General features: G+C 43.7%; 1 protein-coding gene across 2 annotated transcripts in view; it reads left to right on the forward strand.

The window, feature by feature from the left end:
* LOC118391951 (vesicle-associated membrane protein 4-like) overlaps positions 1 to 18,441 on the forward strand; it is a 36,296-nt gene extending 17,855 nt beyond the window's left edge. For both annotated transcript variants that reach the window (XM_035783475.2, XM_035783484.2), the window contains 4 exons: positions 3,313 to 3,413; positions 14,115 to 14,194; positions 14,263 to 14,314; positions 14,414 to 18,441. In XM_035783475.2, the coding sequence (XP_035639368.1) occupies positions 3,313 to 3,413; positions 14,115 to 14,194; positions 14,263 to 14,314; positions 14,414 to 14,439 (259 nt within the window). In that variant the 3' untranslated portion in view covers positions 14,440 to 18,441. The remainder of the gene's footprint in view (positions 1 to 3,312; positions 3,414 to 14,114; positions 14,195 to 14,262; positions 14,315 to 14,413) is intronic.
* Positions 18,442 to 19,647: the final 1,206 nt, after the last annotated feature.

Below are 19,647 nucleotides of genomic sequence, written 5' to 3' on the forward strand. Positions count from 1 at the left end.
AACACAGACCCCAAAGCAAATCAGGGAGAAAAATTCAAAGATTTAGAGTAACTGTAGTGATGCCACAACACCTGCGATGCCATGCCTTAGACCGCTGCGCGACTCGGGAGGCCTAGAAACATATTCTATTCTTATTTACAATAAAAGTTATTAAATTTGTTCTCCATAGTTCCACATTTATTCAAAGAGAACAAATCATAGTTGTTATGCTGGGAAGTAGATGTTTATTTTTCTCTGTCCTTAATGTTTCTCCACTGAACAAAGAGACGGGATGAAGTTTATATTCCAACCCTAGCCTGTGGTTGATCAATTAGAATTCCTTGTAGTAAAATTGAGCCAATGGCCAAATAACAAGTACCCCTTTTAAGATCAATGTATAGACAATTTGGACCAATGAGAACTTGCCACATGTAGCTATAAGTCCAGAACTGAAATTCCTCCCGTGTCCCTGACCCATTCATCTTCAAAGAAACAACTATTTCCATTGATCGTTAATTACCTCTTGACCTCTAGTCCTCTGCGTTGCATATTTATCTTTGAATATTCTTACACCCTCAAAGAACTACACTGGACTTTATGCAAACTGTAAACCACATATCCCTTGACTAGGATTTTAACAAAGCAAATTTGAGGAAAAAGCTACCAAAGTTCTACCAACACATTGACTGTAGTGCTCGCGCTGGAAAAACATTGGACCACTCAACTCAACTTTTTGAAATGCCTACAAGGCTTTCCCCCACTCTCCCTTCGGCAAATCTTATCATGACTCCATTTTGCTCCTCCCTTTATATAGGCAGAATTCAAACAGGAAGTATCCGTGCTAAGGTCTATTCAACGCTGGTCTGACCTATCGGAATCCATGCTTCAAGATTATTTTGATCACGTGGACTGGGATATCTTCCGGGTAGCCTCTGAGAATAACATTGATGAATACACGGATACAGTGACTAAGTTCATCAGGATGTGTATAGGAGATGTTGTACCCATTGTGACTATTAAAATCTACCCAACTCGAAACTGTGGATAGATGGCAGCATTCGCATTAAACTGAAAGCGTGAACCACTGCATTTAACAATGGCAAGGTGACGGCCGAATACGAACAGTGTAGGTATTCCCTCTGTAAGGCAATTAAACATGAAAAACGGCAGTACAGAGACAAAGTGGAGTCGCATTCCATGGCTCAGACACGAGACGTATGTGGCAGGGTCTACAGACAATCATAGACTACAAAGGGAAAAGAAAACCAGCCACATTGCAGACACGGACTTCATGCTTCTGGACAAGCTTAACACCATCTACGCCCGCTTTGAGGATAACACAGTGCCACCAACACGGCCTGCGACCATGGACTGTGGGCTCTCCTTCTCCATGGCCGACGTGAGTAAGACAGTTTAAGTGTGTTAACCCTCGCAAGGCTGCCGGCCCAGACGGCATCCCTAGCCGCGTCCTCAGAGCATGCGGAGACCAGCTGGCTGGAGTGTTTACGGACATATTCAATCTCTCCCTAATCCAGTCTGCTGTCCCCACCTGCTTCAAGATGTCCACCATTGTTCCTGTACCCAAGAAAGTAAAGGAAACTGACCTAAATGACTATCGCCCCGTAGCACTCACTTCTGTCATCATGAAGAGCTTTGAGAGACTAGTCAAGGATCGTATCACGTCTACCGTACCTGACACCCTAGACCCACTTTAATTTGCCTACCGCCCCAATAGATTCACAGGCGATATAATCGCCATCGCATTGCACACTGCCCTATCCCATCTGGACAAGCAGAATACCTATGTAAGAATGCTGTTCATTTACTATAGCTCAGCATTCAACACCATAGTACCCTCCATGCTCATCATTAAGCTCGGGGTCCTGGGTCTGAACCCCGCCCTGTGCAACTGGGTCCTGGGCTTCCTGACGGTCCACTCCCAGGTGGTAAAGGTAGGAAACGACACCTCCGCTACGCTGATCCTCAACACAGAGGCCCCACAAGGGGTGTGCTCAGCCCCCTACTGTACTCCCTGTTCATCCATGACTGCTTGGCCACGCACACCTCTAACTTAATCATCAAGTTTGCAGACAACAGTAGTAGGCCTTTTTACCAACAATGACGAGACAGCGTACAGGGAGGAGGTGAGGGCCCTGGGAGAGTGGTGCCTGGAAGATAACATCTCACTCAACGTCAACAAAACAAAGGAGCTGATCGTGGACTTCAGGAAACAGCAGAGGGAGCACGCCCCTATGCACATCGGTGGGACCGTAGTGGAGGAGGTGGAAAGCTTCAAGTTCCTCGGCGTACACATCACTGACAATCTGAAATTGTCCACCCACACACAGTGTTGTGAAGGTGCAACAGCACCTCATCAACCTCAGGAAGCTGAAGAAATTTGCCTTGGCCCATAAAACCCTCACAAACTTTTACAGATGCACAATTGAGAGCATCCTGTTGGGCTGTATCACCATCTGGTACGGAAACTGCACCACCCACAACCGCAAGGCTCTCCAGATGGTGGTGTGGTCTGCACAACGCATCCCCAGGGACAAACTACCTGCTCTCCAGGACATCTACAGCACCCGATTTCACAGGAAGGCCAAAAAGATCATCAAGGACAACAACCACCCGAGCCACTGCCTGTTCACCCCACTATCATCCAGAAGGCGTGGTCAGTACAGGTGCATTAAAGCTGGGACCGAGAGACTGAAAAACAGCTTCTATGTCAAGGCCATCAGACTGTTAAACAGCCATCACTAGCTGGCTTCCACCAGGTTACGCAACCCTGCACCTTAGAGGCTGCTGCCCTATATACTTAGACTTGGAATCACTGGCCACTTTAATAATGGAACATTAGTCACTTTAAATAATGTTTACATACTGCTTTACTCATCTCGTATATACTGTATTCTATTCAGATGTATTTTAGTCAATGCCACTCCGACATTGCTCAATTAATTCCATAATTTTTATTTTAGATTTGTGTATATTGTTGTGAATTGTTAGATATTACTGCACTGTTGGAGCTAGGAACACAAGCATTTCGCTACACCCGCAATAACATCTGCTAAATATGTATGTGACCAGTAAGATTTGATTTGGATTTGATACAGTTAAAATAACAATGTTTGATTCCATTCCGGTAGTTATGAGCCATCCTCCCCCCAGCAACCTCCACTGGTGTGCATTTATTTGAACGTCCCTGTGTGTGTGTGTGGTTTTGTGAATGTGTCAGTAAGAACACCTGTACCAGCTAACTCCTCCACCTTCAACACTGTTCACAACTTGTTATTTCTGTGTGTTGACATTCAAGTTTGTTTCTCTCCCCAGAGTGCAGTCGCAGGTTGATGAGGTCATCGATGTGATGCAGGAGAACATCTCCAAGGTGATCGACAGGGGAGAGCGACTTGAGGACCTGCAGGACAAGTCAGGTGAGACTCAAATCCTATTCAGATCAGGTTAATATCTTTAAAATGATATGTACAGAATCTGAGACTAACATAAAACCACGGTAGACTCCTTTCTTACATAAACAGTTCAGATAGGAAGGGAAAGAGACTGTATATGTGATCCTATGAGTGTACCCTGCCAGAAGTTTGTACAAGCAAGAGAACATTCCTGTTGGAGATGACCTGGGATTCTGACAGGTCCATTAGTCATCCTCTACAGGAGCTAATTTCCCACTGAGAATTCCACTCACTCACTCCGGAATGGGAATGTGGGGGGAGATATGACAAGGCTAGCTCTCACTCTTGACTGCTCTTCTTTGGTTATCATGGATCAGAGCTAGAGGTCGACCGATTAATTGGCATGGTCAATTTAATTAGGGACGATTTCAAGTTTTCATAACAATCGGTAATCAGCCTTTTTGGTTGCCGATTACATTGCAATCCACGAGGAGACTGCGTGGCAGGCTGACCTTGTGGCTGCAAGGAGCCAAGGTAAGTTGCTAGCTAGCATTAAACTTACCTTATAATAAACAATCAATCTTCACATAATCACTAATTAACTCCACATGGTTGATGATATTACTAGGTTAACTAGCTTGTCCTGTATTGCATATAATCAGAGCGGTGCCTGTTAATTTATCATCGAATCACAGCCTACTTCAACTTCGCTAAAAAGAGTGATGAATTAACAAAAGCGCATTTGCGAAAAAAAGCACAATTGTTGTACAAATGTACCAAACCATAAACATCAATGCCTTCCTTAAAATCAATACACAGAAGTGTATATATAAGCAGTGCGGCTTGGTTGGATTGTGTTTCAGAGGGCGCATGGCTCTCGACCTTCGACTCCCCGAGTCAGTATGGGAGTTGCAGCGATGAGACAAGACATGATCCCTTTGCTCAGTACACTCTACATGTGTTCATGATCTCTACAGGTTGAATGCATTAACAGGCTAGCTCTCACTTGCGCTCGCTCTCTCTCTCTCTCACACACGCTCACACGCCTTCCTGCTTTCTCTGTTGGGATGAACAGCCGTCCTGGGTACTCCAGGTCCATCATGACATACACAGATGTTGTCTCTGTCATGTCCACCAGCACAATATCCACATTTGGAACACAGTGGTGTGTGTTTAGGAAGGAACCCTAAAACAGTTTTGGTGTATTGGGACTAGAGGTCGACCGATTAATCGGAATGACCGATTAATTAGGGCCGATTTCAAGTTTTCATAACAATCGGAATTCGGTATTTTTGGGCGCAGATTTGCCGATTTATTTTTATTTAATTTCTTTTTTTAAACATTTATTATTATTATTATTTTTTGTTATACCTTTATTTTACTAGGCAAGTCAGTTAAGAACACATTCTTATTTTCAATGACGGCCTAGGAACGGTGGGTTAACTGCCTTGTTCAGGGGCAGAACGACAGATTTTCACCTTGTCAGCTCGGGGGATCCAAGCTTTCAGCCTTACAGTTAACTAGTCCAACGCAATAACGACCTGCCTCTCTCTCGTTGCACTCCACAAGGAGACTGCCTGTTACGCGAAAGCAGTAAGGCAAGGTAAGTTGCTAGCTAGCATTAAACTTATCTTATAAAAAACAATCAATAATAATCACGAGTTAACTACACATGGTTGATGATATTACTAGATATTATCTAGCGTGTCCTGCGTTGCATATAATCTAACTGAGCATACAAGTATCTAAGTATCTGACAGAGCGGTGGTAGGCAGAAGCAGGCGCGTAAACATTCATTAAAACAGCACTTTTGTGCATTTTGCCAGCAGCTCTTCGTTGTGCGTCAAGCATTGCGCTGTTTATGACTTCAAGCCTATCAACTCCCGAGATGAGGCTGGTGTAATCGAAGTGAAATGGCTAGCTAGTTAGCGCACGCTAATAGTGTTTCAAACGTCACACGCTCTGAGCCATCTAGTAGTTGTCCCCCTTGCTCTACATGGGTAACGCTGCTTCGATGGTGGCTGTTGTCGTTGTGTTGCTGGTTCGAGCCCAGGGAGAAGCGAGGAGAGGGATGGAAGCTATACTGTTACACTGGCAATACTAAAGTGCCTATAAGAACATCCAATAGTCAAAGGTTAATGAGAGGGAAATAGTCCTATAATAACTACAACCTAAAACCTCTTACCTGGGAATATTGAAGACTCGTGTTAAAAGGAACCACCAGCTTTCATATGTTCTCATGTTCTGAGCAAGGAACTGAAACGTTAGCTTTCGTACATAGCACATATTGCACTTTTACTTTTTTCTCCAACACTTTTTTTTGCATTATTTAAACCAAATTGAACATGTTTCATTATTTACTTGAGGCTAAATTGATTTTATTGATGTATTATATTAAGTTAAAATAAGTGTTCATTCAGTATTGTTGTAATTGTCATTATTACAAATATTTCATTTTAAATCAGCCGATTAATCGGCTTTTTTGGCACTCCAATAATCGGTATCGGCGTTGAAAAAACATTTTCGGTCGATCTCTAATTGGGACAGTGTCACATTTTATTGTTTTGCTCTACTCCAGCACTTTGGATTTGAAATTATACAATGACTGAGTTTTAACGGGAAAACTGTCAGCTTTAAATTGAGTTTTTTTTAACCATATCAGGTTAACCGTTTTAGAAATTAAAGCACTTATTGTACATAGTCCCCCCATTTTAGGGGACCAAAAGTATTTGGACAAATTTACTTAAGTGTATTAAAGTAGTCAACGTTTTAGTATTTGGTCCTGTATTCCTAGCACGCAATGATTACATCAAGCTTGTGACTCTACAAACTTGTTGGATGCATCTGTTTGTTTTGGTTGTTTCAGATTCATTTATTTTGGGCACAAAATAATGGTAAATAGTGTATTGTGTCATTTTGGAGACTCTTTATTGTGAACAGAAATGTGTCTAAACACTTGTACATTAATGTGGATGCTACCATGATTACAGATAGTCCTGAATGAATCGTGACTAAGTGAGAAAGTAAACATCGAAAACGTCATCAATGCACTTATTGATGAAGCCAACGACTGATGTGGTGTACTCCTCAATGCCATCGGAGGAACCCCGGAACAGTCTGTGCTAGCAAAACAGTCCTGTAGCATAGCATCTGCTTCATCTGACCTCTTTTTACAACATTAACAATGTCTACACTGTATTTCTGATCAATTTTATGTTTTTTTAATGGGGGAAAATATATATATGTGTGTGTGTGTGTATATATTTATTTAACTAGGCAAGTCAGTTAAGAACAAATTCTTATTAACAATGACACCCTAACCCGGACAACGCTGGGCCAATCGTGCACCGCCCTATGGGACTCTCGATCACGGCCGGTTGTGATACAACCTGGAATTGAACCAAGGTCTATAGTGACACCCCTAGCACTGAGAAGCAGTGCCTTAGACCGCGGAAGCCCTTGTGGCAGGGCTTTCAAACTATTACGGACTACAAAGGGAAGCACAGCCGCGAGCTGACCAGTGACACGAGCCTACCAGACGAGCTAAATAACTTCTATGCTTGCTTCGAGGCAAGTAACACTGAAGCATGCATGAGAGCATCAGCTGTTCCTGATGACTGTGATCATGCTCTCCACAGCCGACCTAAGACCTTTTAAACAGGTCAGCATTCACAAGGCCGCAGGGACGGGCGGATTACCAGGACGGGTACTCAGAGCATGTGCTGACCAACTGGCAAGTGTCTTCACTGACATTTTCAACCTCTCCCTGACTGAGTCTGTAAAACCAACATGTTTCAAGCAGACCACCATAGTCCCTGTGACCAAGAACACTAAGAGAACCTGCCTAAATGACTACTGACCCATAGCTGGTCATGGTTCACATCAACACCATTATCCCAGAAACCCTAGACACACTCCAATTTACATACTGCCCCAACAGATCCACAGATGATACAATCTCTATTGCACTCCACACTGCCCTTTCCCACATGGACAAAAGGAACACCTACGTGAGAATGCTATTCATTGACTACAGCTCAGCATTCAACACCGTAGTGCGACTCCAACACCATCGTTAAGTTTGCCGACAACACAACAGAGGTAGGCCTGATCACTGGCAACGATGAGACAGCCTATAAGGTGGAGGTCAGATACCTGGCAGGATGACAACCTCTCCATCAACGTGATCAAAACAAAGGAGATAATTGTGGACTACAGAAAAAGGAAGACTGCGCTTCAAGACAAGCTTCAAGTTCCTTGGTGTCCACATCACCAACACACTATCATGGTCCAAACACACCAAGACAGTTAGGAAGAGGGCATGACAACACCTATTCCCTCTCAGGAGACTGAAAAGATTTGGCAAACTGTTTTACAGCTGCACCATCGAGAGAATCCTGACTGCTTGCATCCCTGCACATACACATCAGATGAGAATCCTGACTGTAGAAACTATTACACTCAACTGAACGACAGTGTTAGCTAGCCATAGTTGTCTTTGCTGCCAAGATAATTGTGTAGTTTAGAGTGTGTAGTCTTAGGCGAGGTTAGCTAGCCAGCTATTTGTCATCCTTAACGTAGGAGACACTGCTAGCTAGCCAACAGCTAGCCAACGTCTACTATAGCTAGGGCATCAATGATAATTGTGTAGTCTAGAGCGATTTTCTAGGTTAGCTAGCCAGCTATTGTCGTTCTTTTAACGCAACGTAACGTAATCAACACCTATAGCCAGCTAGGCAGCACTGTAGAAACTATTACACTCAATAACGACTTGATTAGTGTAGTGTCAACAACGCAGCCACTGCCAGCTAGCCTACAGTCAACAACCAGCCACTAGTAGCCTACTTCAGGTACTGTATCATTTTAATCATTTTAGTCAATAAGATTCTTGCTACGTGCTAACTTTCTGAACATTCGAGACGTGTAGTCCACTTGTCATTCCAATCTCCTTGCATTAGCGTAGCCTCTTCTGTAGCCTGTCAACTATGTGTCTGTCTATCCCTGTTCTCTCCTCTCTACACAGACCATACAAACGCTCCACAGACCACCCTAATCTGGTCACGACCCACGTGGAGTTCCAGGTCTCCGGTAGCCTCTGGAACTGCCGATCTGCGGCCAACAAGGCAGAGTTCATCTCAGCCTTTGCCTCCCTCCAGTCCCTCAACTTCTTGGCACTGACGGAAACATGGATCACCACAGATAACACTGTCCTACTGCTCTCTCTTCGTCCGCCCACGTGTTCTCGCACAAGAGCTTCTGGTCAGCGGGGTGGTGGCACCGGGCAAGTGGTCATACCCATCTGTCTATCGCCTCCTTTGAATTCCATGCCACAGTTACCAGCCCTTTCAAGCTAACCCCATTTTCGCCCTCCAGGTCCCCTCGTTCATCAATGAGCTTGATGCCTTGATAAGCTCCTTTCCTGAGGACGGCTCACCTCTCACAGTTCTACTTTAACCTATCTACCTTTGCATTCCTCTCTGCCTCCTTCTTTACTCCTCTCCTCTTTTGACCTCACCCTCTCACCTTCCCCCACTCACAAGGCAGGCTACGCTCGACCTCATCTTTACTAGATGCTGTTCTTCCACTAACCTCATTTAACTCCCCTCCAAGTCTACCACTACCTTGTATCCTTTTCCCTCTCGCTCTCATCCAACACTTCCCACACTGCCCCTACTCGGAATCGCGCCGTCCCAACCTTCGCTCTCTCTCCCCCGCTACTCTCTCCTCTTCCATCCTATCATCTCTTCCCTCTGCTCAAACCTTCTCCAACCACATTTGACCCTCCTCTCCTCCCTTTCTGCATCCTTTGACTCTCTATGTCCCCTATCCTCCACCTCCCCTCCGTTGACTATTTCCGGGCAGCCGAGCGGAAATGGAGGAAAACTTCGCCTCCCTGCGGACCTGGCATCCTTTCACTCCCTCCTCTCTACATTTTCCTCCTCTGTCTCTGCTGCTAAAGCCACTTTCTACCACTCTAAATTCCAAGCATCTGCCTCTAACCCTAGGAAGCTCTTTGCCACCTTCTCCTCCCTCCTGAATCCTCCTCCCCTCCCCCCTCCTCCCTCTCTGCAGATGACTTGTCAACCACTTTGAAAAGAAGGTCGACAACATCCGATCCTCGTTTGCTAAGTCAAACGACACCGCTGGTTCTGCTCAACTGCCCTACCCTATGCTCTGACCTCTTTCTCCCCTCTCTCTCCAGATGAAATCTCGCGTCTTGTGACGGCCGGCCGCCCAACAACCTGCCCGCTTGACCCTATCCCCTCTCTCTTCTCCAGACCATTTCCGGAGACCTTCTCCCTTACCTTCGCTCATCAACTCATCCCTGGTGCACGTCCCTTCCGTCTTGTTGCACCCCTTCTGAAAAACCTACACTCGATCCCTCCGATGTCAACAACTACAGACCAGTATCCCTTCTTTCTTTTCTCTCCAAAACTCTTGAACGTGCCGTCCTTGGCCAGCTCTTACTATCTCTCTCAGAGTGACCTTCTTGATCCAAATCAGTCAGGTTTCAAGACTAGTCATTCAACTGAGACTGCTCTTCTCTGTCACGGAGGCGCTCCGCACTCTAAAGCTAACTCTCTCTCCTCTGCTCTCATCCTTCTAGACCTATCGGCTGCCTTCGATACTGTGAACCATCAGATCCTCCTCTCCACCCTCTCCGAGTTGGGCAGCGCTTGGATTGTTACCTGACAGCTCCACCAGCGAGATGACCATCCCCCAGGGCTCTGTTCTAGGGCTATACACCAAGTCACTTGGCTCTGTCATAACCTCACATGGTCTCTCTATCATTGCTATGCAGACGACACACAATTAATCTTCTCCTTTCCCCCTTCTGATGACCAGGTGGGAGCATCTCTGCATGTCTGGCAGACATATCAGTGTGGATGACGGATCACCACCTCAAGCTGAACCTCGGCAAGACGGAGCTGCTCTTCCTCGGGAAGGACTGCCCGTTCCATGATCTCACGGTTGACAACTCCATTGTGTCCCCTAGAGCGCTAAGAACACACATCCTAATGTCAACTAACATCAACGGTGTCTGACTGCTCAAACATAGAGATCAAATCAAACTTGTCATCTTTATTATATGGGCTCCCTGCCTGTGCCATTTACTCATACGCCGCAGCCCGTCTGGTGTTCAGGTCACCCCGCTCCTCCTCCACTGGCTTCCAGTTGAAGCACGCTACAAGACCATGGTGCTTGCCTACGGAGCTGTGAGGGGAACGGTCTCAGTACCTCCAGGCTCCCCGTTCATCCACCTCTGGCCTATCTCAGCTCGCTGGTCACCAAATCTGAAAAATCAAATCCTTAAAGATTTAGATGCATTTTATTTGATGTCATAAGGTGAATGCACAAATACACATGGTTAAATGTAAATGTAAATGTTAGTGCGAGAATAGCGAAATGCTTGTGCTTCTAGTTCCGACAATGCAGTAATAACCAACAAGTAATCTAGCTAACAATTCCAAAACTACTACCTTATAGACACAAGTGTAAGGGGATAAAGAATATGTACATAAGATATATGAATGAGTGATGGTACAGAGCGGCATAGGCAAGATACAGTAGATGGTATTGAGTGCAGTATATACATATGAGATGAGTATGTAAACAAAGTAGCGTAGTTAAAGTGGCTAGTGATAAATGTATTACATAAGGATGCAGTAGATGATATAGAGTACAGTATATACGTATACATATGAGATGAATAATGTAGGGTATGTAAACATTATATTAGGTAGCATTGTTTAAAGTGGCTAGTGATATATTATACATAATTTCCCATCAATTCCCATTATTAAAGTGGCTGGAGTTGAGTCAGTGTGTTGGCAGCAGCCACTCAATGTTAGTGGTGGCTGTTTAACAGTCTGATGGCCTTGAGATAGAAGCTGTTTTTCAGGATGATAGCGGGGTGAACAGGCAGTGGCTCGGGTGGTTGTTGTCCTTGATGATCTTTATGGCCTTCCTGTGACATTGGGTGGTGTAGGTGTCCTGGAGGGCAGGTAGTTTGCCCCCGGTGATGCGTTGTGCAGACCTCACTACCCTCTGGAGAGCCTTACGGTTGTGGGCGGAGCAGTTGCCGTACCAGGCCGTGATACAGCCCGCCAGGATGCTCTCAATTGTGCATCTGTAGAAGTTTGTGAGTGCTTTTGGTGACAAGCCGAATTTCATCAGCCTCCTGAGGTTGAAGAGGCGATGCTGCGCCTTCTTCACGATGCTGTCTGTGTGGGTGGACCAATTCAGTTTGTCTGTGATGTGTACGCCGAGGAACTTAAAACTTACTACCCTCTCCACTACTGTTCCATCGATGTGGATAGGGGGGTGTTCCCTCTGCTGTTTCCTGAAGTCCACAATCATCTCCTTAGTTTTGTTGACGTTGAGTGTGAGGTTATTTTCCTGACACCACACTCCGAGGGCCCTCACCTCCTCCTTGTAGGCCGTCTCGTCGTTGTTGGTAATCAAGCCTACCACTGTTGTGTCATCCGCAAACTTGATGATTGAGTTGGAGGCGTGCGTGGCCACGCAGTCGTGGGTGAACAGGGAGTACAGGAGAGGGCTCAGAACGCACCCTTGTGGGTCCCCAGTGTTGAGGATCAGCGGGGTGGAGATGTTGTTGCCTACCCTCACCACCTGGGGGCGGCCCGTCAGGAAGTCCAGTACCCAGTTGCACAGGGCGGGGTCGAGACCCAGGGTCTCAAGCTTGATGACGAGCTTGGAGGGCACTATGGTGTTAAATGCCGAGCTGTAGTCGATGAACAGCATTCTCACATAGGTATTCCTCTTGTCCAGATGGGTTAGGGCAGTGTGCAGTGTGGTTGAGATTGCATCGTCTGTGGACCTATTTGGGCGGTAAGCAAATTGGAGTGGGTCTAGGGTGTCAGGTAGGGTGGAGGTGATATGGTCCTTGACTAGTCTCTCAAAGCACTTATCATCATCAGTGAGTGTCAGCCCAGTCAAAACTGTTGCTGCTCTGGCCCCCAATGGTGGAACAAACTCCCTCAGACGCCAGGAACAGGAATCACCACCTTCCGGAGACACCTGAAACCCCCCTCTTGAATAGCAGGATGGGAACAATCAGACTAAAAGATTTAGATGCACTATTGTAAAGTGGCTGTTCCACTGGATGTCATAAGGTGTATGCACACCAGCCAGATGGTCTGCGACTTAAATGTAAAAAATGTTAAATGTAATGATGACGGAAGTGAGTGCTACGGGGGTAGTTGTTTAGCCTCAGCAGCCTTAGCTTTATTGGGAACAGGAATAATGGTGGCCCTCTTGAAATGGGAACAACAGACTGGGATAGGGATTGATTGGCTGTAGTGAAGGAGTGTCCGCATGTTTTAGTTGCGGGCAGCGTCAGTGGCACTGTATTGTCCTCAAAGCGGGCAAAAAAGTTATTTAGTCAGCCTGGGAGCAAGACATCCTGGTCCGTGACGGTGCTGGTTTTCTTTTTGTAATCCGTGATTGACTGTAGACCCTGCCACATACCTCTTGTGTCTGAGCCGTTGAATTGAGATTCTACTTTGTCTCTATACTGACGCTTAGCTTGTTTGATTGCCTTGCGAGAGGAATAGTTACACTGTTTGTATTCGGTCATGTTTCCAGTCACCTTGCCCTGATTAAAAGCAGTGGTTCGCGCTTTCAGTTTCACGCGAATGCTGCCATCAATCCACAGTTTCTGGTTTGGGAATGTTTTAATCGTTGCTATGGGAACGACATCTTTAACGCACGTTCTAATGAACTCGCACACCGAATCAGCGTATTCGTCAATGTTGTCGTCTGACGCAATACGGAACATATCCCAGTCCACGTGATGGAAGCAGTCTTGGAGTGTGGAATCAGATTGGTCGGACCAGCGTTGAACAGACCTCAGCGCGGGAGCTTCTTGTTTTAGTTTCTGTCTACACCATAGCAGCACCCACCTGTAGCACGCGCTCGCTCCAGCAGGTATATCTCTCTGGTCACCCCCAAAACCAATTCTTCCTTTGGCCGCCTCTCCTTCCAGTTCTCTGCTGTCAATGACTGGAACGAACTACAAAAATCTCTGAAACTGGAAACACTTATCTCCCTTACTAGCTTTAAGGACCAGCTGTCGGAGCAGCTCACAGATTACTGCACCTGTACATAGCCCATCTATAATTTAGCCCAAACAACTACCTCTCCCCCTACTGTATTTATTTATTTATTTATTTTGCTCCTCTGCACCCCATTATTTCTATCTCTACTTTGCATATTCTTCCACTGCAAATCTACCATTCCAGTGTTTACTTGCTATATTGTCTTTTTCTTTTTTTTTTCTTTACCTCCCTTATCTCACCTCATTTGCTCACATTTGTATATAGACTTATTTTTCTACTGTATTATTGACTGTATATTTGTTTTACTCCATGTGTATCTTGGCCTGGTCGCAATTGTAAATGAGAACTTGTTCTCAACTTGCCTACCTGGTTAAATAAAGGTGAATTTTAAAAATAAAAATATGGAGAGGCAGAAGGAACAAGTTGTGTGTTTTGCTTTGGCAACATGAGGTTGTCCCTGTCATAACAGAGTATGAGGTGAGGTAGTTCTTAATCATAGAAACAGAGAATACAACAGACCCCTCCTATCACATGCTGTTTACACCTTTCTGTTTTCTTCTATGTGTCTCCCTGTCCCCCTCTTCCCTGTCTGTCCCCATCTTCTCTCCCTGCACGTGTCCCCTTTGGTCATATGACCTTCCAGAGAGCCTATCAGACAACGCTTCAGCCTTTAGCACCAGAGCCAAGCAGCTGCACAGGAGGATGTGGTGGAGAGATATGAAGGTGAGTCAACGTGTGTGTGTCCGTGTATGTATCCATGTCTTTGTGTAAATGCTTGTTTCTGTCTACAGATGAAGGCCATCATAGCTCTGGTGGTGGTCGTTCTGCTACTTATCATCATCAGTGAGTGTCAGCCTGAACAACACATATTGTATTAATCAAAAATATTATCACACTGATTCAACGTATAGCACTGAATACACACTTAACTCTCTCTCTCAGTTCCAGTGATATTGCGGTATCGCTAGTGTCGCCAGGAGGAGGAAGAATATCTCCTCATCTTCCTCCCATTCTCCTGCACACAGTCCTCCACATCAGCCAGGGGCCACCACCCAGCCTCCCAGACCCCTGCTGTACCAGCCTGTGTGGCTCTGGGTAGAAGTTGCTCTTAACTACAGATCTAGGATCAGCTCACCCTCTTCCAATGCTAACCTTTTACCGTTAGGTCAGTTTTGTGTTTTCAATCTTAAGGTCAGTGTCTACTAGAGACCACTTCATCCTACTCTGTGAGTCCGGGCCAAGGGTGACATAGGTAGCATTACGTTGGCGTTACATAAGGGTTGGTTTTGCTTTGCAAATGACACCTTATTTAGGGAAAAGGTTGTCATTTGACATGCTGCCTGTGTCTCAGTCCCCTCATCAAACTTAAGGAGAACTCCATTCAATACATGATACATATCAGCTAGTCCGGTGGTCACCAAACTTTTCTGAGTCAAGATCTCTTTTACAGTCAAAAAGCAAGCCGAGATCTACCACTTAGATTTTTTACATTACTTAAAAAATGTAACATTAACTCAATAGTTATGTAGGAATGAGGTTCTGGCAGCAGGTCTAATACATTCTCACAGCATATTGGCTATATGCCTGGACTGCCAATATTGTTCTTCTCAGACCAAATAATTTTTCACAACTTGAACTTTGATAACAAAATAGATCAGTTGATGTAGCACTTGCAAGGCACCCCTAGGGCTGTGGCGGTCATGACATTTCATCAGCTGTGATTGTCAAGCAAATAACTGTCGGCCTCATGGTAATTGACCTTAAATTAACAAACACATTTAACATCTCCTGACTTCCACACACAGCCTACAAGCCATTTAAAATGTCTAATAAATCCATGTAATATAGCCTACACCTCCACAATAAATCCATTATTTATTTTAGACAGATCTAAAGAAGCATGATATGAAGAAATTGTATTCTATTTCACAATACAATAATAGCATACTGCTGATGTGTCTGACAAATAGCTGTTGGCTACACTAGTTAATTTAGCAGACAAGATTCGTTTATAATTCCGTGGTGTTATATTATTTTATAGTATGAAGAATACAATTTTACAAAACTGAATAAAATTATACATATTTTCTCCAAATGATTTGAGGGAGTGTGCACATGCGGCTGTTCTGTGTTGAGCGTTAACAAAGAAATAGGTACTCCTATATTGCCTAATTTAGAGTTATTTATGTAACTTTGGGCTGGCTTTATGTTTAGATTTTTAATACATGGTAAGGTCGCATGATGCAACTTTAAATCTCTGCTTTGTTTTTTTGCGCAGGCTGAACACAGTCTCTCATTCACAATTTGACAACGCCTAGAAGTTCATGGCGGCATCCCCTTTGTGGCCGTAATGCATCCTATAAAAACCCATGCCTTTTGTGGCCGGGAGTGCTGCTTTGTGCCCTTCTCCCTGAGTCTGCTGCGCAATCCGAAACGTATCTCTCACACGGCTCTGACACACCAGAGACGCAATTGTGCGTGTCCTTATCCAATTACGAAGTGCATATTGAAGATATTGGAAGAACTGTCCACATTTTCTTTTCATCAGCCAACAAGATGAGTAAGCCTAACGAAAATCACTAGCATATGTCAATGTATGTCATCCCCATAGTACAAAAGCCGACCTATTCTATGCGAGAAATGAATATTCCAAGCATAGTCTGGGACAGTTGTGGGATGCGATAGATCCCAATTTAATATAACCACTAGCATAAAAAAAACGTTTTTATGCAATGTGGCTGACGCAACAGATCAGAACATATAGCTTAAAATGTTAATAAACTATTAGGCTATTTTTTTCCACATTATAACCGCAGCAATGCGCACATGGTAATAGGCAATAAGCGCAAATGTTCCATTAGCGGGAAACAATATTATCAAAAGTGACCGCAAATGCAAATATACATGTAATGCTTTTACTATAAAGGTGCATTTTAATGGTGAAAACTGGAAACTCACGCGCTGCTTGTAAATGCCATTTAGGCTCTACACCCCTTGTAAAGGTGATTAATATGTTTAATTTTAAGTTATTTGACCACTTTAGTTGTGATTCAACCCGTATTAAAACATATAGGCCTATGGGCTAGACTACACGAGGTGTGCGAATATGATTGAACAAGTCGCAACAAAAAAAAGTATTTGTTTCTTATGCTGGGCATCATTCACAAGTGATAATATATCATTCACACGTGATAAGCTAATATTGTCACCCATCAGACTATTCTTGATTTAATCTTGTCTTTACATATACTAAATAATATATGTGACATTAGTTTTGCTTTAGAATGGACCATTATCATGCACATGGATTGAAACGGGGCAGCAGGAAAAAATCTCACGCAATTGCATAGCCTGTTGCACAACATGAGCTCATGGGCTCTCATGAAGTGTTTGATTAGATCTTTGAATATATTTGCATTGATGTTTAAGTGATTAGAGGGACAATAGAGTGCTGAGGACCAGGTAGTTATCAAGTTTGGTAGGCTACTAATGACCATCAGCAGCATCAGAACTTGGAGAAGCCTAATTACCGTGACTAAACGGTCATGTGGAATTTGACTGCCTTCATGACATACGGTCACCGCAACAGCCCTAGGCACAGTTGAGCATATATTTTAGAATTTGCTTTATTATTTTACTGGACGTATGGTACCTGCATCTGATGGTCATGGTGCTTTCACGACAACTGGGAACTCGGAAAAATCGAGGTCAAATCATGACGTCAGTGAATTTCAGGTCGTAATGTCGGAGCACTGAAAGATGCTGGAGTTACAGAGTTGGATTACCGTTCAAAACGATTTTCCCCAGTTGGATCTCGTTTTTTTCCGAGTTCCGGGAAGTCTGAGATTTCAGTTCTTTTGTAAAAGCGGTATTAGTCTCAAGGGAGGGAGAGAGCAGCAGAGGGTCTGCCTCTCACGGTTCCTGCTCTCTCCTTTCCTCAGACCAGAGAGAGGGGACATACTCTTTCAACTGATGGCGAAACTCAAGTTGCATCTGCCTCAGGCACAAATTCTTGTTGTTCCTATGACCAAAGAAAGTGAAATACTCCTCGATATTAAAATATACACTATGAGCTGCTAATAATAATAAAATGCAGGGCTATCGATACACTTGGCTACTCATTCATTGCAGCTGCAGTGTGAGTGGAAGAGGAGAGAAGAGTGTTTAATGTTTTGTAATAGTTTTGAATTAAAACAGTGTTGACAGTGCTGAATAAAACTTAGACATGAACTCACTCATAAAAACAGCAGTTCTTTGCTGCATTCTTTGACCGTCTCTCTCTGGACATGGTTTTAAAAGTTATGAAATCTAGGGCCTCTCGAGTAACGCAGCGGTCTAAGGCACCGCATCGCAGTGCTAGAGGCGTCACTACAGATCCGGGTTCGATCACAACCGGCTGTGATTGGGAGTCACATAGAGCGGCGCACAATTGGCCCAGCTTCGTCCTGGTTAGGGGAGGGTTTGACTGGGAGGCGCTTTACTTGGCTTATCGCGCTCTAAGGGCTCCTTGTGGCAGGCCGGGTGCCTGCAGGCTGACCTCAGTCATCAGGTGAACGGTGTTTCCTCCGACACATTGGTGCGGCTGGCTTTCGGGTTAAGCGGGCGGGTGTCAAGAAGCGTGGTTTGGCAGGTCATGTTTCGGAAGACGCATGACTCGACCTTCGCCTCCCGAGCCCATTGGGGAGTTGCAGCGATGAGACAAGATCGAAATTGGGGAGAAGAAAGGGGGTAAAATACACACAAAAAAGGTATGAAATCTCACATAGGCTAGTATTAAACTTTGCTGTGGGCGGGGTCGTGAAAGCTGTAGGTAGGCACGGTGATTTGAGCTATCTGATTATCTCCCGGTCCACCAAGTAGGCAGAGTTTGTATTTTCAGACAAACAAGACAAGGCTTCTTTCTGTATAATATAATATATGCCATTTAGCAGACGCTTTTATCCAAAGCGACTTACAGTCATGTGCGCATACATTCTGTATGGGTGGTTCAGACAAACAAGACAACTGAGCTACAGAAGGACCACATGTATGAAGTGCATCTACCACCAACAGCACAACACGGGGGGAAAGGAGTGCAAGTGATTTGCGTTTATCGTTGGCTTTTCGACAGAAATGTTGGTGATCGTCTAGGAATGCCTTGAAGATCGACCAGCGATCGACCGATTGGTGACCTTTGCCAGTAAGGTTACATTTCGTATCATATACTGTAGTCAGACGTATTATTATTATTATAATAGTCAACTTATTATTATAGTCAACTTATTATAATTATTTATTATTATAGCCGGATGTAGTAGTATTATTATAGTCAGATGTAGTAGTATTATTATAGTCTGATGTAGTAGTATTATTATAGTCGGATGTAGTAGTATTATTATAGTCAGATGTAGTAGTATTATTATAGTCAGATGTAGTAGTATTATTATAGTCAGATGTAGTAGTATTATTATAGTCAGATGTAGTAGTATTATTATAGTCAGATGTAGTAGTATTATTATAGTCAGATGTAGTAGTATTATTATAGTCAGATGTAGTAGTATTATTATAGTCAGATGTAGTAGTATTATTATAGTCAGATGTAGTAGTATTATTATAGTCAGATGTAGTAGTATTATTATAGTCAGATGTAGTAGTATTATTATAGTCAGATGTAGTAGTATTATTATAGTCGGATGTAGTAGTATTATTATAGTCAGATGTAGTAGTATTATTATAGTCAGATGTAGTAGTATTGTTATAGTCAGATGTAGTAGTATTATTATAGTCAGATGTAGTAGTATTATTATAGTCAGATGTAGTAGTATTATTATAGTCAGATGTAGTAGTATTATTATAGTCAGATGTAGTAGTATTATTATAGTCAGATGTAGTAGTATTATTATAGTCAGATGTAGTAGTATTATTATAGTCAGATGTAGTAGTATTATTATAGTCAGATGTAGTAGTATTATTATAGTCAGATGTAGTAGTATTATTATAGTCAGATGTAGTAGTATTATTATAGTCAGATGTAGTAGTATTATTATAGTCAGATGTAGTAGTATTATTATAGTCAGATGTAGTAGTATTATTATAGTCAGATGTAGTAGTATTATTATAGTCAGATGTAGTAGTATTATTATAGTCAGATGTAGTAGTATTGTTATAGTCAGATGTAGTAGTATTATTATAGTCAG

Source organism: Oncorhynchus keta, chromosome 1 (genome assembly GCF_023373465.1).
Source record: "Oncorhynchus keta strain PuntledgeMale-10-30-2019 chromosome 1, Oket_V2, whole genome shotgun sequence".
Classification (NCBI taxonomy): domain Eukaryota; kingdom Metazoa; phylum Chordata; class Actinopteri; order Salmoniformes; family Salmonidae; genus Oncorhynchus; species Oncorhynchus keta.